The 18,745-nt window shown below is 41.6% G+C and overlaps 1 protein-coding gene across 1 annotated transcript in view; it reads left to right on the forward strand.

Annotated features, from left to right (window-relative positions):
• LOC141131333 (aminopeptidase N-like) overlaps positions 1 to 12,125 on the forward strand; it is a 94,397-nt gene extending 82,272 nt beyond the window's left edge. Inside the window, exons 16-21 of the mRNA XM_073618480.1 lie at positions 196 to 287; positions 4,194 to 4,301; positions 6,487 to 6,654; positions 8,285 to 8,422; positions 10,095 to 10,176; positions 11,596 to 12,125. Coding sequence (XP_073474581.1) covers positions 196 to 287; positions 4,194 to 4,301; positions 6,487 to 6,654; positions 8,285 to 8,422; positions 10,095 to 10,176; positions 11,596 to 11,751 — 744 coding nt within the window. The 3' untranslated portion in view covers positions 11,752 to 12,125. The remainder of the gene's footprint in view (positions 1 to 195; positions 288 to 4,193; positions 4,302 to 6,486; positions 6,655 to 8,284; positions 8,423 to 10,094; positions 10,177 to 11,595) is intronic.
• Positions 12,126 to 18,745: the final 6,620 nt, after the last annotated feature.

Below are 18,745 nucleotides of genomic sequence, written 5' to 3' on the forward strand. Positions count from 1 at the left end.
GTTCAAGGAACCCGTAGCCACCCCTGGAGGAACACTAGAATTCCACGGAACCCTAGTTAAGAATGGATGCTTTATACATTTGTTAGTGTAGGAACCCATAAACGTGTCAACTGGCTAAAAAATAAATATAATGGATAAGGTAGCAGGGGAGCACAACATTTATTTATAAACCAACAATATAATGTTTCTTTACAGAACTACATGGTAAAGCAAGTTCAGCCATTGTTTCAGCACTTTAAGAGCAACACAAATAACTGGACCAAAAGGCCAGATACTCTAATGGATCAGTAAGTACAATGGGGTATTTATCAGTGGCTTAATGGTTAGCACTTCTGCCTTGCAACATTGGAGGTCCTCTGCTCATAATCCTCTGCATGGAGTTTGCATGCTCTCCCTGTGCTTGTGTTGGTTTCCTCCCACACTCCAAAGACATGCTGGTAGGGTAATTGGCTCCTGTCTAAACTATCCCTAGTATGTGTGTATATGTGGGATAGTGATCTTAAATTGTAAGCTCCTCGAGGGTGGGGACTGGTGTGAATGTATGATCTATAAGTAAAGCACTGTGTCAATTGTCAGTGTTATACTGTATAAATGCCTGCAATAAATGAATACTTAGTCTGGTTCTGAGGCTATAAAAGATGCAAATTACTCAGTTACTAAACTAGAAGTCTTAGGCCAATAGACTGCGGCACACTTTTCAAATCAGTAACTCAATGATAAGTTTTATTGAAAATAGTCCCTAGGGCATTCTTGCTTTTAAGAATCCATGGAAGACGTAGCCTTCGACACACAGTACAATTCTCTACTTTAAATGCTTTAAAACATATTCTCTGCACATGATATTCTGACTCCACATAACAAGTCAGAGGTGCTTATCACACTAATATGCCATTTATAATATGGAATTGTATATTGCTCAAGCTTCAAATGGGAAAGTCTCAACGCATATCTAAACCCAAAATCAAAACAGTAATATATTGCAACATACTAGTCCTAAATATGTTGGTTGGATTTTTTTTTTTTTTAGCTTTTGCTCTTTTTATTTGTATCTGGTAATCCAGTGACTAACACACTTCCTGTTCTAGGGTGGCTACCCTTACTCCACTGTACCTATGGGGGGAGCCATGGCTGTAATCCATTATGCACTTATTTGCTTTTAGTCTTCTATATGGGGAGGTGATTGAATTAGTAGTTTATACGTTGTTATATGCTTCCAGGCCAGTTTCTAGAAAGTGACGAGGAAGGACACATTTTTAGATAAAATCAGAACATATTTTCTGTACTTGCTGAAACTGTATTTTGACTGAAAAAAGAAAAACAATACCTCCAGCAAATTTAAAGGAGAGATTCAGCTCATTTGGCTTTACTTCTTCTAAAGATCACAGGAGTGCACATCGTTCTGCACTCCTGTGACCCATTTTCTGCAGACAGACATCACAAGGCCGGTCCAGACTGCGGAAAGATCACGACCATATGGTTGGGATCAACCCACATGGCGTGACCAGCATCCAGCTCAGCCTCTCAGCAAGCCGCAGAGAGCCTGAGCCAGCCGTTCCGGCCCCCCTCCACAGCCAAGCACTCCAGTGAGCAGGGGGGGAGAGGAGCAGAGAGCAGGTGACTGACAGTTGCCAGCTCTCTGCTCAGGGAGCTCTGAGAATCGAGCGATCAGCGGTGTTTGGTCACTCAGTTCTCAGCCTTCGAGCTGGCGGGGAACAGATGGTAAGTATGATTTTTAAAAAAATCCCCATACCTCTCTTTTAAAGTAGAACTAAAGGCAAAGCTTTTTTTCATTTTAGTTAGCACAAGGGAGGGTTATAACCCGCGTTAGGTTTTTTTTTCTTCAAGCTGTGCCTATTGGGGGGGATTATTCTTAACTTTTTGTCCCATTTTTGGTTGTTTGTTGTAAATAAAAAATGGCGGCTGATCCAAAACTAGTATGCAAATCAGTTGCCAGCCTTCTTTATCTCAATGCTTGCTCGAGGTCAGTGACTCAAAGTAGAACTCAAACCAAATCCTTTTTTTTTTTCATTTTGGATGGAGTAAGGGAGGGTTATAACATCTCTCAGGTTTTTTTTACTGCCATTTGTGTCCTATGGGTGTGATTTCCCTTGAATTTTCCTAAGAGAATTACAGACAGCCGTAAAAACCTGACAGGGGGGTCTAATCCCTCTCCATTCTATCCAAAACAAAAAAAAAAATGCCTATAGTTATACTGCACAAAGCAAAAGGTCAATAAAGACATTGATGAGTGAGTTAGGGGGGGGGGGGACTTGACTGGCCTGACCTCAATCCGATAGAACACCTTTGGGATGAGTTAGCGCAAAGACTGCAAGCCAGGCCTTCTCATCCACATCAGTGCCTGACCTCACAAATGCGCTTCTGGGAGAATGGTCAAATATTCCCATAGACTCACTCCTAAACCTTGTGTACAGCCTTCCCAGAAGAGTTGAAGCTGTTATAGCTGCAAAGGGTGGGCCAACTCAATATTGAACCCTACGGGCTAAGAATGGGATGCCATTAACGTTCATGTGTGTGTAAAGGCAGGCTTGGTAATATAGTGTACATTCATCTTGTTATTCGTTTACAAAGAATGGAGTGAATCAGGAAAATATCACATTACGGCCACAAGATGGAGCTGATGATCACAGTAAACAAGTATTTATTTCCTATGATCGTTAGCTTCATCTATTGACCATAATAGATTGATTGATTCACTCTACTCCTTATGAATGAATAACAATTGACCTTGAAAATGGATGAATAGCTCTTTGAATTTTTAATAAATACACACCTATGTAACTACCGTGTTAGACTGACCTAAACTTCTTATACAACCCCTAAATTAATGGATATTGTTATTATTTTGGGTACATTCATTCTTCATGCTCCGTGTCTCTGAGGGGTGTGGCAGAGGGTGTAGCTACAGGGGTCTCAGGGGTCACAATTGGTCCCTGCGGCCCCCTGTACACCTGAATAGGAGGGGTGGTGGCATGTAAAGGAACCAATCCCCTTCCTCCTTCAGCTGCTGAATGCCCGCTTCTTCTCCTCCTCTTCCTCCTGCAGGCATTCAGCAGCCTGTCCTCTCTCCCGGCCCCCCTGTGCTCTGCTCTGGCCCCTCCTGATCCCGCGGCTGCTGCGAGGGATGCTGTCAGGATGGAGAGCAGGGAAGGTCTGGTAAATGTGTAACTTACCGATTTACCGGCCCCTACCTTGTCTGATCCGTACCTATCACTGACTCTGTTCACTCATAACTGAATGATAGTAAACTGTGTTTACTATGTTTCAGTTTGCGAATGAATGCAAAGCTCTGTACGGAGCTATTTCTAGCCATTCATTCTGTATAGCTGAAGCTGTAAAGAAGGAGATTGAGAGCTGTGTCCTCAATCTCCTTTTGCTGTCTCAATGGTGAAACATCAGAGGTCTGTTTAGACCCCTGATATCACACTAAATCCCCCCAACAGGGCTCCTAAAAAAATAGTAAAAAAAAAATATATTGTAAAAAAATAAATATAAAATAAAAACATTAAAAAAAATGAAATGAAAAAAAAACTACTTACACCAGTGGTGAAACAACCAGGGTCACAAAGGTAGCAATTGCGACCAGTCCCTGACATTCTGCCACAGGGTTCAGAGGGAAGGACCCTGGCCGGGAATCAGGGGGGCCCTTTATCGTTTCTTGCATCGGGGCCCTGAAGGTTCTAGTTACGTCTCTGTCCCTACATAATTGGTGTGAAAGGTGTCCCTCTATGCCACCTGAGGAAGTTGGAAGCTATGGGAATAACACGTAGAATAATGAGCTTCTCAAGGGGAGCCACAGTGGAATTTCCACTCTGAAAAATGAAACAAGGGTATGATAGCTATGGGAAGCACATTTATTTTTCTATTTACCAATTCTAATATTGAGGCCACTGTGATCAGGCCTCATTCATATGGGGCCCCATGCAAGGGCCGTGCTTCTGCATCCAAACAGATGTCAGATTGGGAGCAGTGGCTGTGTTTGTGCAACTACTGCATCCCGATTGACAGCTATAGGACTGCCTATACGGGGGTGCAGGGACACCTGTGCATTTCCATGCCGGTACACACGGCCCTCACATGGGGCATTAATGCATGCGCAAAAGTTCTCAGATTGCTGTTCACAATGAAATTGATCTGCACAATGACTTACTATTTTTGTATATTTTTTTCCACAGATATAATGAAATTAATGCAGTCAACACAGCCTGCACCTATGGAATTACAGAATGTGAACAACTAGCAGTTACACAATTCAATGAATGGCTTGTCAGTGGTGTAAATAAGTACGTATTACCAAATACAAAGAAATGGTGCCTTTGATAAACAGCCTACTACTCTATACCCTGCAGTTTTAAAATATATCATTCTTTTTAAATTATAATCTTTGTGAACGTTACGGAACTTTACGGATGTAAACTTAAGGAAATTTACAAATAACGAGCCAGTAATTTCCACTGGCACGTGGGCAGGGCATGCATGTGGCTATGGTGCAGAGGGATCGAACAGCAGTGGATTTCAGGGGCATCCGCAGAACTTTTTTCAGGATGGGGGGGCATCACCCATGCTCCGCCCCTTTTTGTCAATGTCATGGAGGGGAGGGGCTTGAGTGGGCGGTGATGGTGCCATGCCTGCTGGATCTACATCTCTCTATTTCGCCCCAGTAGGTCATCATTTTAGAATTAAAATTATTGCCCTCATACTGATGTGTGCAGTGATATATGTGTAGGGCAAACACCATTTTCCTACCTAGGTGACCTAGCACATGTGTCCATTTAAACAGTTACATTTTTTAAAAATATATTTATTTTTATTTTTTTTCATGACTTTATTGTTATCACATAGGGAACCAATAGCCCCTATGTGATGGCATATAGGTGACTAGGTGGCGGGGGGTGGCACATCATAGCGGTTGTGGAAGTGATAAGCCAACATCCCTAGGACACACTTAACCCCTGCAGCGCCCCCTCCTGGTTACCCCTTCACTGCCAGTCACATTTACACAGTAATCAGTGCATTTTTTTAATTGCACTGATCGCTGTATAAATGTGAATGGTCCCAAAATAGCGCCAAAAGTGTCCGATGCGTCCGCCATAATGTCGCAGTCACAATAAAAATCGCTGATCGCCATCAGTAAAAAAAAAAAAAAATTTATAAAAATGCCATAAAACTATCCCCTATTTTGTAAACGCTCACTTTTACTTTTGCGCAAATCAATCAATAAACACTTATTGCGATTTTTTTTAACCAAAAATATGTAGAAGAATACGTATCGGTCTAAACTGAGGAAAAAAAATGTTTTTTTATATATTTTTGGGGGGTATTTATTATAGCAAAAAGTAAAAAATAATGCTTTTTTTTCAAAATTGTCACTCTTTTTTTGTTTATAGTGCAAAAAATAAAAAACGCAGAGGTGATCAAATACTACCAAAAGAAAGCTCTATTTGTGGGGAAAAAAAGACGTCAATCTTGTTTGGGAGCCACGTCGCATGACCGCGCAATTGTCAGTTAAAGCAACGCAGTGCCGAATGGCAAAAAGTGCTCTGGTCTTTGGCCAGCTAAATGGTCCGGGGCTGAAGTGGATAAAAGTCAGAAGCTACAGTATTTGTAGCTACTGACTTTTAATTTTTTGGTGGAGACTGAAACTCATTTTTAACTGTCTCTGACAAGACAAGTTCTTCTCTCTACCTACTCTCACACTGCTGTTGCCCCCCAAGTGACCTCACCAGGGTACATATATATATATATATCTCCTCTGGGTCCAAGATGACCAACAAAATCTAGGGAGAAGTTGTGTCGAATAGAGATATAAGTCTCCCCCAACATGGCCTCCAGAGTACAGTACAGGAGACATGCCAGTCTTCAGACAAGCATCCCCCCCCCCCCCCCCCATCCAGGCGTCCGCCCCCTAATCTACATGCGGGCACCAGACACATGGATTCCAATGGGGTTTTCTTTTTTTTTTTTTAAGAACGTGATTAGAGCCAAAGGTTCTAATAGGCTTAAAAAAAGGGTGAGGACACCCAGTTGTGTGACAATAGCAAATTAATATTTACTATTGTCACACTGATTCTCCTCCCAGTCAATCAGGAAGCGGGTCATGACAAATTACAGTAAGGCTTTGTTTACAATTATGTTGCCCTCTGAAGAGCAACCACATATACTGCATACGGTTGCGGGGCATTCCCACTCAGTTGACAGGACTGCCTGCCGAATCTGAAAGCAGTTATAATTTCTGACATGTTTTGCGACCATGGCATATGTAAGTAAATCCCCCCTCCGCTGCCTTTGCAGGTTAAGTAGGAGCAGTTGGAGGGCAGTAAAAATGTGTCTCAACCGCACATTTTTAGGCTCCTCCAGTCCAAGTGTAAATGACACCTAAAGGTATAATGCCAATGACTTTATCTGAATATTAATCTAGTAATGATGCAGTTCTACTATAGATGAATATAATTGTGTGTGTATCCACAGTATTCATCCAAACCTGAGGACCACCATCTACTGCAATGCAATAGCAAAAGGAGGAATTGCTGAGTGGAACTTTTTATGGGAACAGTTCAAAAACACAACTAATGCACAGGAAGCAGACAAACTGAGAGCAGGCCTGGCCTGTAGTAAGGAAACCTGGATCCTTAACAGGTAAGAGTTCCACTGCAATATTCTGAGCAACCTTCTACTGAATGCCAATGGGTTGCTATCATGCCTTCATTCATTTGTAAAATAATAATTCTCTGCAGATTTACTTATGAAATAGTACCATATACTATGTATTTATATACTTCTCATATACTATATACTTATACTTGCCCAATCACAAACTATAGGTTAGGAAACTGGGAACCTGTGTGGGGTCAGGTGGTGGACCTCTAACCCATTTGTGGGCAGGTGCAGCAATATGCGGCAGAAGTAAACACACAGAGAGTCTGATTGCAGAGAACAGAACTTGTATTAATGCAGAATCCAGTAATTCACAACAAACCCAGTGGGAATGCTCACGGTAGCAATGTGTAGCAGAGCAGGTCTAGATGTGCCGACAGCTTCTGTCTTGAGGGCTGAATGCAGCCTGGCCGGTCTGAGCCGAAATGGGGAGGTCTCCAAAAGGATGGTGGGTCCTTATCCTTTCCCTACTTGACTGGAACCTCTCCCTGCTACTAATCACTATACCTGTCAGATGAGCAACCTGTCCTTACACTACCCACACACAAAATGCATGCTAAGCCTGGGAGCCAGCGCCTTAAATAGGCTCTGCCTGACCCAAGATGGCTGCTAGAGTCACATGGGGTGGCACCCCATCATTCAGATAGCTGCCCCAGTGACCCAGGAACCCATAGAGGAACCATGCTTCTCTTGACTTCCTCTCCCCCGCTGCAGTGAAGAAAGTAGAAAGCACTTGCCTGCACATCCACAGCCAACAGTTCAGATACAGACAGTATGACTTAAAGAGGTGCTCCAGGCTCTAAATGTGCCCCTGTTCTCCTTCATCCAGAGTGGGGGCGCTCTAATACAGGAGTTGAGTCACTGGCCAGATCACCAGGTGAAAACAGTGGGGAAAAGAATAAAAAAATAAAACTAATGCAGGCACCACATCTAATGATTGGTAAGCTGTGAAATATAACAATTTTGATTCTGGGTTTAATATCGCTTTAAGGCAGTCAGATATTCCCTGCGTCAACAATCTACAGTATTTTTCAATACATATTAATAGCCATATAATACCCAGTTATTTTTGTCATCAATCTACAGAACTGGATAGAATTAGCTAGAATTAGAACTGGATAGAATTAGCTTCTGAGGAGGTCTATGCCACATTTTCTCATACTGTTAAGAAGCTATTCCATATGCAGAAGTTAAATCCCTTTTACAGATGCAAAGACTGTCTCATTTGCAATTATCTTAAGGTCCCATTCATACCAGTGGGCATGCATTATGGTCTGTATAACATATAAAAAAGAAAAAGCAATGATAGGGTCAATAGGTAATGCAACCATATTACTGGGGTGGGGTGGGGGTGGGGGCTTATAAAAACAAAAAAACTGCTGTGTTAAAGCTAGTGACAGATATATATATAAATAAATAAATAATATATATATTTACTTTTCATATGGCTCCCTTTTAAAATCTACAGGATAAAAGCAGGTAAGGTTCTGTAATTAAGTGTAATAAAATCCCTGCTATGTATACAGTATATACATTGGACCTAGAGAGGGTTTTTCTTTTTTTTTTTGTTTCAACAAAACTGGAGATTCACATCAACTGTGTTGTTTTACAGACTGCTCCAGTATTCCCTGGATGGAAACATTCGGAAACAGGACGCTATTTCCACAGTTTCAAATGTTGCCAACAACGTAGTTGGTCAGACTCTTGCCTGGGATTTTGTCAGAGCCAACTGGAAGACATTTGTTGATTAGTAAGTCTACAATCCAGTTTTTTTAGCACATGCCATAATCACTGAACATCATAATGCTGAGGTTTTACCATTCTTGTTGGAATTGGGTCACTCTACTAAAAGTGATCAAGAGCAAGAGAAGCAAAAGAAAGGAAATTTATTCCATAAAAGATACAAATGTTACTGCATAGAGCAGGGTCTCTCAACCAGGGTTCCTACAAAGGTTTCTAGAGGTTCTTTGAGCAATGAGACATTTCAGCCTTTTGGGTAAGTTCCCACCGACACCAGTGATCTATTTAGCTATCTGACCACAAGTGAAAGGAGTATTCTTTCCACTGACCATCACACTAATGTCTCATGAGTTGTAGGTATAGTAATTTTTAGCGGGGTTCCCTGAGACTGGAAAGTTATTTCAAAGGTTCCTCTGTGTTAAAAGTTTGAGAAAGGCTGGTATAGAACTTTATAGCGTCTTACACTCTACTGTAGATTTATAGCTAAGCCATAGAGGTGAATGCTAGGCGGCTGTCATTGGAAAATGTGTCTCTGACGTGAAACACCGCTCAGAATGACTGTAGCTGACCATAGACTATTAGATGTTTTAACAGATTCCTCCATCCACACTATGCATTGTGGCTAGAGGCATCTCCTGCCACAATTCTGACAGCTAGCACCAGTGGCGACCAGTCGAAGTAAGGAATGTTCAGCCAAGCGAACTTTCCAACCTTGACGCAACTTTATGGGGAAGGTCCAGCATGACTGTGCCCGTGGGACCACATAGTCAGATCCATAAAGACATGGTTGGACGTGTTTGGGTTGGAGGAACTTAATGTTTTGGGAAATGAACTGAAACACCGATTTCAATCTGGATCTTTTTATTCAACATCATTATCTGACCCAGGGCTTTTTTTCTCAAACAATAGGTGCTGGAACTCAACCACGACCCCCCAAAACCCCTCCCCCCACACACACCCTCCAAATCACATCAAATAGAGGGTGTGGTCATATTTCATAAAAAGTAGAAGGGTCTTAAAGGGGCATTAAATATCAGGATTGCATTACATACAGAGTGCAGAGTTCATGGGGGTTACATACAGAGTGCGGAGCTGTCACTTGTAAACACAGAAACCAGACTTCTGTGTTTACAAGTGATTGTGGTGAGCAGGCACCAAAGGGTCTGAGCCAGAGGTGGTGGAACTGAGTTCCACCAAGTTCCCCCTGAAAAAAAGCCCTGATCTGACCTCACAAATGCTCTTTTGGCTGAGGGGGCACACATTTCCATAGACATAGTCCAAAATCCTGTGGAAAGCCTCCCCAGAAGAATGGAAGCTATTATAGCCACATTGGGGAGGTCAACTCCATATAAATGTTTGTGGTTTTGGAATGGGATGTCCAACAATCGAATACAGCTGTGTTGGTCAGGTGTCCATAAACTTTTCATCATATAATCATTCCTGATATGTAGCTAGGAAGCTAAAATGTATAAGACTTACAAAATGATAACTCTCTGGATCATTGTATTTTTACCTGCCAAGTAAAGCAGAAAAAAATGATAGATTCTAAGCTCTAATGAGCTTGTATTATAATTGTACTGTCTGTCCTTGTATTGTAAAGCGCTGCGTAAACTGTTGGACACTATATAAATTCTCTATGATAATAATATTAATAATAATTTGTTCTTATTTTTTCTCTCTAGCTTTGCAGGCACCATATCTTCATTTGGTAACCTGCTTACAGCAGTGACTAGAAGATTCTCCACTGATTTTGACCTGCAACAGGTGGGTATTTTTTTTCTAAAGTAGAAGTTGGTTATAAGAAGAAATTGGTGCTACAATAGATTATGAACATTTAAAACTGGCCTTTTTTTGTAAATCGGCACAAGGGATATTTACAGTCAGTACAGTGTGTCCCTTTAGTTGAAATCTTTAGTCATCTGATCCCCCCCCCCCCCCCCCCCCCCCATGCTCGCTGTCATAATTTTCCAGTGAACAAACAATCTATGAATGGAGAATGAGTGATTGAATGAATGGTGATTGTCCTTCTCCAATCATACAGACAGTACAGCTTCTATTTAGCATAAAAGTGTTGCGCTACTACATGATTAAAATAGCAGTCATAAACAATAAATACAAAAACGTATGCAATTTTCTCCAAATAGGGTGTAAAAATCAGATCCCAAACAAAGAAAAGTCCATGTGCAGATAGGAAATTGTAGAACTGGAAAACTAATCCTCTTCCTAAATGTTCATAGAAAATTGTGCATATAATTAACATCCATCACCTCTTAAAGGAATGCAAACTGTAACACCACAACCTCTTATGGAAGACCCTCTAATTAAAGAAAGGGCAGCAGAGCATGTGATCGAACAGCCAGTTAGGAAAAGTTCTGCAAGCAGCATCTTTGGGGCGGTTTGGGAGAGCTGTATACAGCGCTCCCAAAAGGCCCTGACCTTTGAAATTAATGGGCAACGTTTCCAAAGCTCCTGAAAAGCGTTTCGGAAACGCCCCGCTAGCGGCCGAAAAGCGCCGCTTAAACAGCGTTAAAGCACCACTAAAACGAGCGGTGCTTTAGCGCTAATGCAGCCTCAGCCCCAGTGTGAAAGGTGTCTTAAAGATCCCCTCAGAGGCAGATGGTTGAACAATAATGGTCATCTCAGCATCATCCCAATTGGTTCATCCCCAGGACATAAAAGAAAATGCTCCAAATTGTGTAAAACCTTACTAGCAAATTTATTGAAATTACCCTTACATCGATGTATCATATATAGCGCTATAAAATAATCCCAGCTGGCCAAACATAAGGCCGACCACCCGCACTTCTGGGAATGTGAACACGCAATCACGTCAGAAGGTCGCTCCGCCTTATGCATTTCATCACACGTGACGTCGGGTCCGACGTTGCACCTCCATGGCTGTCACATTGGGACCAGCGGCTGTATCAATACAGCCACTGTTTACAAATAGACACGCATGGGATTACCTGCACACTGATGCATGGAATGCATGCATCCCTTGCGGACAAAGATTGCACGGGTGTATGGACAGGTACGCCCGTGTGAATGGCACCTAAAGGTAACTTTTATTAAATTAAAAATATTACCATGTACAATACATGTCATAAATACATAGATGTGTAAGAATCCATTTAGAATGTTGTTATTTGCTCGATCATGGCAATCATTTACCTTTCTCACCAGCTTGAACAGTTTAAAAAGGATAATGAAGTAATTGGATTTGGCACAGCCACACGAGCTCTGGAGCAATCAATAGAGAAGACCAAGGCAAACATCAGATGGGTTAATGAAAACAAAGCGATCGTTCAGAAATGGTTTGAAGATGCAGTAAAGCCATAAAGTGTATATCGTCACCGCTACCTGATACTTGTGAAGATAACGTTTACCAGCCACATGTGCCTCCTATAAGGACTGCTTGCACAGTTTATAAAGCCACAATGACAATAAAGGGGTTGTACAAGGTCTTCTACAAGATATAATCTGCATTGATTCCTTCTGCTAGTTCACTATTCTGTCATTGGTCTGTCATTGGTTTCTATGAACTTCCTTACTAAAATGACTGAGAAACCTGTTTTGCCAAATCTTACTTGAACATTTGCCACAACCCTTCCATGTACATATAGTGGGGAACTTGCTTTTATTTCTCAGGGTTTAAATACTATGCTTATATTTTATATATATATATAGATCTATATATATAGATCTATATATATATATATATAGATCTATATATATAGATCTATATATATATATAGAATATATATAGATCTATATATATAGATATATAGAAGAATATATATATATATCTATATATATAGATATATATATATAGATCTATATATATATATCTATATATGATCTTAGGGGGTCTAAATGACATGAAATGTCACCTTAAAGAAGGAGGGAATGACCAAAGTATAATCATCTGAATCATCTTTTTTCATATGCTGCCTGTTGGGATTGCTTCCTCTCCAAAGAGCAAATCCTGTCATTTACATAAAGAAAAATCCTAGGTCTTAAGAATCCCATGGTGTCATTATTACTTGCGTACTTGTTCCTGCTCCCATTGCTGATGTAAAAGTCCAGCACAGAGCAGCCTCCAGCATTGAGGGGGGGTCTATGTATAAAAAACGTTTCTGTGCAAATGTCTCAATCATTTGACCAGCCGCTGCTGTCATTTTCCTAATTAGTTATTTCCTATGATTGTCAGCTCCATCTACTGGCCACAATGCTGTATTTTCCTGATTGAGCTATTTCAGGAAAATACAGCATTATGGCCACTAGATAGAGCTGATGATCATAGGAAATAACTAATTAGGCAAATTACGTGAAATTATTTGTGGAGGCTGTGCAAAAAACCTTTTTTTAAATAGACCCCAGATGTCTTTTATAGTTTACAGCAGCCTTTTTTCAACCATTTTAGCACAGAGGAACCCTTAAAAATAACATTCGACTCTCAGGGAACCCCTGCTTAAAATTACTGCATATACAACTCATGATACATTAGTGTGATGGTAGGTGGGAAGAATGCTCCTTACACTTGTGGACATTGGGCAGAATTATTCTCCTTACAGATAGCTAAAAAGTTCAATGGTGTCAGTGGGAACTTATCTGAAAAGCAGAATTTGCTCATAGCTCAAGGAACCCCTAGCAATCTCTGGAGGAACCCTGGTTAAGAAACCCTGGTTTACAATATGATTTGTGAAAAGATAGGCTTCATCTGTCCAATAAACCATACAGGTTGGTGGATACCCTTATGCAGCCTTTCTTAACTAGGGTTCCTCCAGAAGCTGCAAGGACTTCCTTGGACAGTGAGCAACTTTTGCTTCTCAGATGAGTAACCACTGACACCAATGATCTTTTTAGATATCTTGGGGGTTCTTGCCAATGACCACAAATGTAAGGAGCATTCTTCTAAATGACCATTACACTAATGTACTGTGAACTTTTGACATAGTAATCATTAGTAGGGGACTAGCCTGGAAAATTAAAAATCTTAAGAAAGGCTGCCCTAATGTGTTAAAGGAAAATATATGAGCAATTTTGATATGGCGTCAGACTTGAGATCCCAGGACCTAGAAGTGTCTGGTACCATCACCTCAGTTCTTTCTCCCTCCCTTAACTATACTGTATGTTGGACCAGTTCATATTCCATCTTGCTTAATAGACCCCACCAAACACATGGTTATATATATCTGAGAGCCTAAAAAGATGTATATTTCTTTTAAACAAAGCAAATATATTGTACCATTATTTATACCTTTGCAATCTTTATGTAAATAATACGATATTGTCTTTTCATAAACCAAAGAGACACTGGGAAAAATGGTTATTTTGTTTTACATTCTAGAATGTAGAAATAAAACGTTAATAGTAAACCTTCATTTTGTCATTTGCTTTTCTAATGATGTCATGATGTTAATGCAATAAAAAAAAAGATAACATAGAGGTTAAAAGCAGAGAATGACTTTATTGTGGTGTTTTAGCTGTCAAAGCACATTTAAAGTGGTTGTAAACCCTTTACAACCACTTTTTACTACAGGTAAGCCAATAATTAGGCTTACCTGTAGCTACCCTGGATATCTCCTAAACCTGCACGCTTTAGGAGATATCCCCTGTATCTGCATGTGCCGACCTCATCGGCACATGCGCACTGAAGCAATGACACGTCCGTGCTGTTGCTTTGGTTAATATGCCGCCACCGGCGGCTCCCGTTTGCATGCGCGGGAGTGACGTCATCGTGGCTCTGGCCAATTCACAGCGCCGGAGCCCGCGATACCCGGAAGTGACCGGCCGGAGCGGTGTACGAGGACCGCTGCGGGGCTTCGATCTAAGGTATGTAATTCAGAATGAGCTAGTATGCTATGCTTAGCTCATTATGCCCTTGTCTTGCAGGTTTTATTTATTTTATTTTTTTGTTAAAGGGTTTACAACCACTTTAAAGGCAGTTAAAAATTAAATCTAAAAAAGGGGGGCTCAAAGATGACCACCAAGTAGATATTCAAACATATAAAATTCACAATTTTGTATTATTACACAAATTAAACGTACTACAATTAATCGAAAAGTTGAAAATTAAAATATTGAAACAAAGCACTTTGTCCTAACGCATTTCGTTGGTTGTCCGCTTCTTCAGGACTACATCCAGGAGCATGTGTATATTGAGTACTTATCATAGTACTTACCTTGCACTCAGCCGCAGTAGGTAGCAGCAGACATCTTGTTACACCCAGCCCGAACTATATAGGCTGGGTGTAACAAGATGTCCGCTGCTGGCTTACTTCAGCCAAGTGCAGGTGTACCAAGATGGGCGACGGGATGTTCAACAGCTGACAGAGACACGGAACATCACTTCTGTTACCGAATGTGACGGCTACGGTCACCGATCCTGATGGAAAATGCGGCTGTGCCCTGCACCCCTGCCAGCTTACCTAGTTCCACTGCTGTTGAGGACTCGCTCTCTGCTCCGCCCTCTTCACCCGCTGACTCCGCCCACTGACTTGCGGATGTACACAGCAACGCCGCCTCTCCCAGGTTTTAGATTAGGCATCGGAAGCATTTGTGTGAGTACAAGTACACGCGCAAAGGCTCAATATCAGTACCGATGCCTCCTTGCATTGTTGTCTGTGAGGTCCTGAACTTCTTCTTTTCCTCCTTGCTTCCATTTGTTTGGAATGAGCAGCGTGTGTTAGTTGTGATCATGTACACACTGTCAGAGAACACATGACCACCAACACCTAGTTAAGCAATCATGGGCAGAGATGTTATATATTATTCATTAGGTGAACCCGTTGTGGTTGGGAAGGATGTAGCAAGGAGTACACCACTGGACTTTGTGATGCCATTACATTTGTTGTGATAGGCTTCCAGCTCTAACTCCTCTTCATTGTTGTCCTCATGCTGTGAGTCCTTCTCCAGTGACACCCCCTCTGTATCATCTCCACCAAGCCCTTCTGAGCACCCTAGGATCTATGCCACATCTAAAGCCAAATTAACTTCTCCAGTTCGTCTGCATAGGGGAAAGGAGCAACACTAGACCAAAGCTACTGGCAGCTCTCCAAGCCATCCACACCACCTGCAGCCAGACTGGTTGCCCTTCACCCGATGAAGATCAAACACATGGCTTCCCTGGCTCAAGTGCTCAATTTATTCATCCCAAAGAAAAATCCACCTGCTACATCAGTCCAGAAAGGTGTGCAGACATACAGTCAGGTCCATAAATATTGGGACATCAACACAATTCTAATCTTTTTGGCTCTATGCACCACGACAATGGATTTAAAATGAAACAAACAAGATGTGCTTTAAGTGCAGGCTTTCAGCTTAAATTTGAGGGTATTTACATCCAAATCAGGTGAACGGTGTAGGAATTACAACAGTTTGTATATGTGCCTCCCACTTTTTAAGGGACCAAAAGTAATGGGACAGATTAACAATCATCCATCAAACTTTCACTTTTTAATACTTGGTTGTAAATCCTTTGCAGTCAATTACAGCCTGAAGTCTGGAACGCATAGACATTACCAGACGCTGGGTTTCAACCCTAGTGATGCTCTGCCAGGCCTCTACTGCAACTGTCTTCAGTTCCTGCTTGTTCTTGGGGCATTTTCCCTTCAGTTTTGTCTTCAGCAAGTGAAATGCATGCGCAATCGGATTCAGGTCAGATGATTGACTTGGCCATTGCATAACATTCCACTTCTTTCCCTTAAAAAACTCTTTGGTTGCTTTTGCAGTATGCTTCGGGTCATTGTCCATCTGCACTGTGAAGCGCCGTCCAATGAATTCTGAAGCATTTTGCTGAATATGAGCAGATAATATTGTCCAAAACACTTCAGAATTCATCCTGCTGCTTTTGTCAGCAGTCACATCATCAATAAATACAAGAGAACCAGTTCTATTGGTAGCCATACATGCCCACACCATGACACTACCACCACCATGCTTCACTGATGAGGTGGTATGCTTTGGATCATGAGCAGTTCCTTTCCTTCTCCATACTCTTCTCTTCCCATCACTCTGGTACAAGTTGATCTTGGTTTCATCTGTCCATAGGATTTTGTTCCAGAACCGTGAAGGCTTTTTTAGATGTTGTTCGGCAAACTCTAATCTGGCCTTCCTGTTTTTGAGGCCCACCAGTGGTTTACATCTTGTGGTGACCCCTCTGTATTCACTCTGGTGAAGTCTTCTCTTGATTATTGACTTTGACACACATACACCTACCTCCTGGAGAGTGTTCTTGATCTGGCCAACTGTTGAAGGGTGTTTTCCTCACCAGGTAAAGAATTCTTTGGTCATCCACCACAGTTGTTTTCTGTGGTCTTCTGGGTCTTTTGGTGTTGCTGAGCTCACCGGTGTGTTCTTTCTTTTTAAGGATGTTCCAAACAGTTGATTTGGCCACACCTAATGTTTTTGCTATCTCTCTGATGGGTTTGTTTTGTTTTTTCAGCCTAATGATGGCTTGCTTCACTGATAGTGACAGCTCTATGGATCTCATATTGAGAGTTGACAGCAACAGATTCCAAATGCAAATAGCACACTTGAAATGAACTCTGGATCTTTTATCTGCTCCTTGTAAATGGGATAATGAGGGAATAACACACACCTGGCCATGGAACAGCTGGGCAGCCAATTGTCCCATTACTTTTGGTCCCTTAAAAAGTGGGAGGCGCATATACAAACTGTTGTAATTCCTACACCGGATGTAAATACCCTCAAATTAAAGCTGAAAGTCTGCAGTTAAAGCACATCTTGTTCGTTTCATTTCAAATCCATTGCGGTGGTGTATAGAGCCAAAAAGTTTAGAATGGTGTCGATGTCCCAATATTTATGGACCTGACTGTATATACTGCACCTACCCATCCAGAGATCACCTGGTGGAACTGCAACAACAAAACCAGCTGCCTCCAACAGTTTTCTTTCTTTAATAGGTATCCTCCAACAGTTTAATATGCAGCAACCCTGGGCACTGGAATTCTGTGTTGCACATCCTGCTGAGGTTGTACCAGCATTAGATAGCTGTAACAACTACCCATGTAAATATAGGATACCTGCTTAATTTTTTTACCCTTCGAGGAGGATACAAGGATGGTTAGAGATGAGGAAACAGGGATAATTGACAACATTCCCTTAGTCTTCCTTCTGGGACATCTTATATCCAGGGCCGTCTTTAATATTGATTGGACCCTGGGCAAAACTTTTCTTGCCCCCCCCATGCAGTTTTGCTCTCCACCTGCTCTAAGACATACAATAAATAGCAGCTAGACTCAAAATCAGTCTACTGAATCAGATCAGGCAGCTATTGTGATTGGTTGTCAGAGGTTACAGTGTATCATTACTGCTCACTGACTGGTTGCTAGAGGTTACAGCACACATTACGGCTCACTGATTGGTTGCTAGAGGTTACAGCACATGATTTCTGCTTGTTGATTGGTTGCTAGAGATTACTGTGGATATGACCTCAGGGGGGCATGATATACATATCAATGCTGCTGGCCGCCCCTATTTACATATGAATATTGCCGCTATTTACATATGAATGACGGTAATTTACATGTAAACACAGGGTCTGCAGGTGAGTCATCTTTACACAACAATAGGGCAGAGCTGGGCAGCATTAGTAACAGCATTTCACACTGAGATATTGGGACACAGCACAGGATTAAAACCTCAAGGGACGAGGGAAATCAAACCAGGATAGTTGGCAAGTATGAGACAGCTGCTTTGGGCCCCACAACACTGACAGGGTCCAGGGCAGCTGCCCCTTTTGCCCTGCCTTAAAAACGGCCCTGCTTATATCCACCCTCTGCTGAAGTTTTCATGTGAACATGACCCTAAATTAGCAGAAGAACTGTTCAAAACTAACCTTAGAAAGTATTATTTTAACAAAAGAGCACTGGATACTTGGAAAAGACTTTCAGCAGAGGTAGTGAGTCAATAAAAAAAAAATGAAAAAAAAAAAAATGAAAAAGGGTTAGACTATATGGACTACTTAATTGTTCTGCCATCATATTTCTATGTATCCATGGGAGCAAGCAGCAGGAAATGAGGTAGTAGCAAGCTCTCTCTGCAAACTGGTTCCACCCCTAAGATGCAGAATCAGCAAGAGAGCAAGAAAGAGGAGAAGGTGAGGTGGAGAGAAAGAGGAAGGTGTACTGGATTTGCAGGGAACCTTTCAGCCATTGCATAACTTTTCTAGGCCCCAGTATCTAAGCATCTGTCATAGGAGGCCCCAAAATCTGATGGGCAATGATTATGTAGACTTCAGAGCAGACACTAATACCCCAAGGACCCAAAGGCTGGCTGGAGCAGGTCCAATATGCACTATGATGCCTTG

Source organism: Aquarana catesbeiana, linkage group LG03 (assembly GCF_042186555.1).
Source record: "Aquarana catesbeiana isolate 2022-GZ linkage group LG03, ASM4218655v1, whole genome shotgun sequence".
Taxonomy (NCBI): Eukaryota; Metazoa; Chordata; class Amphibia; order Anura; family Ranidae; genus Aquarana; species Aquarana catesbeiana.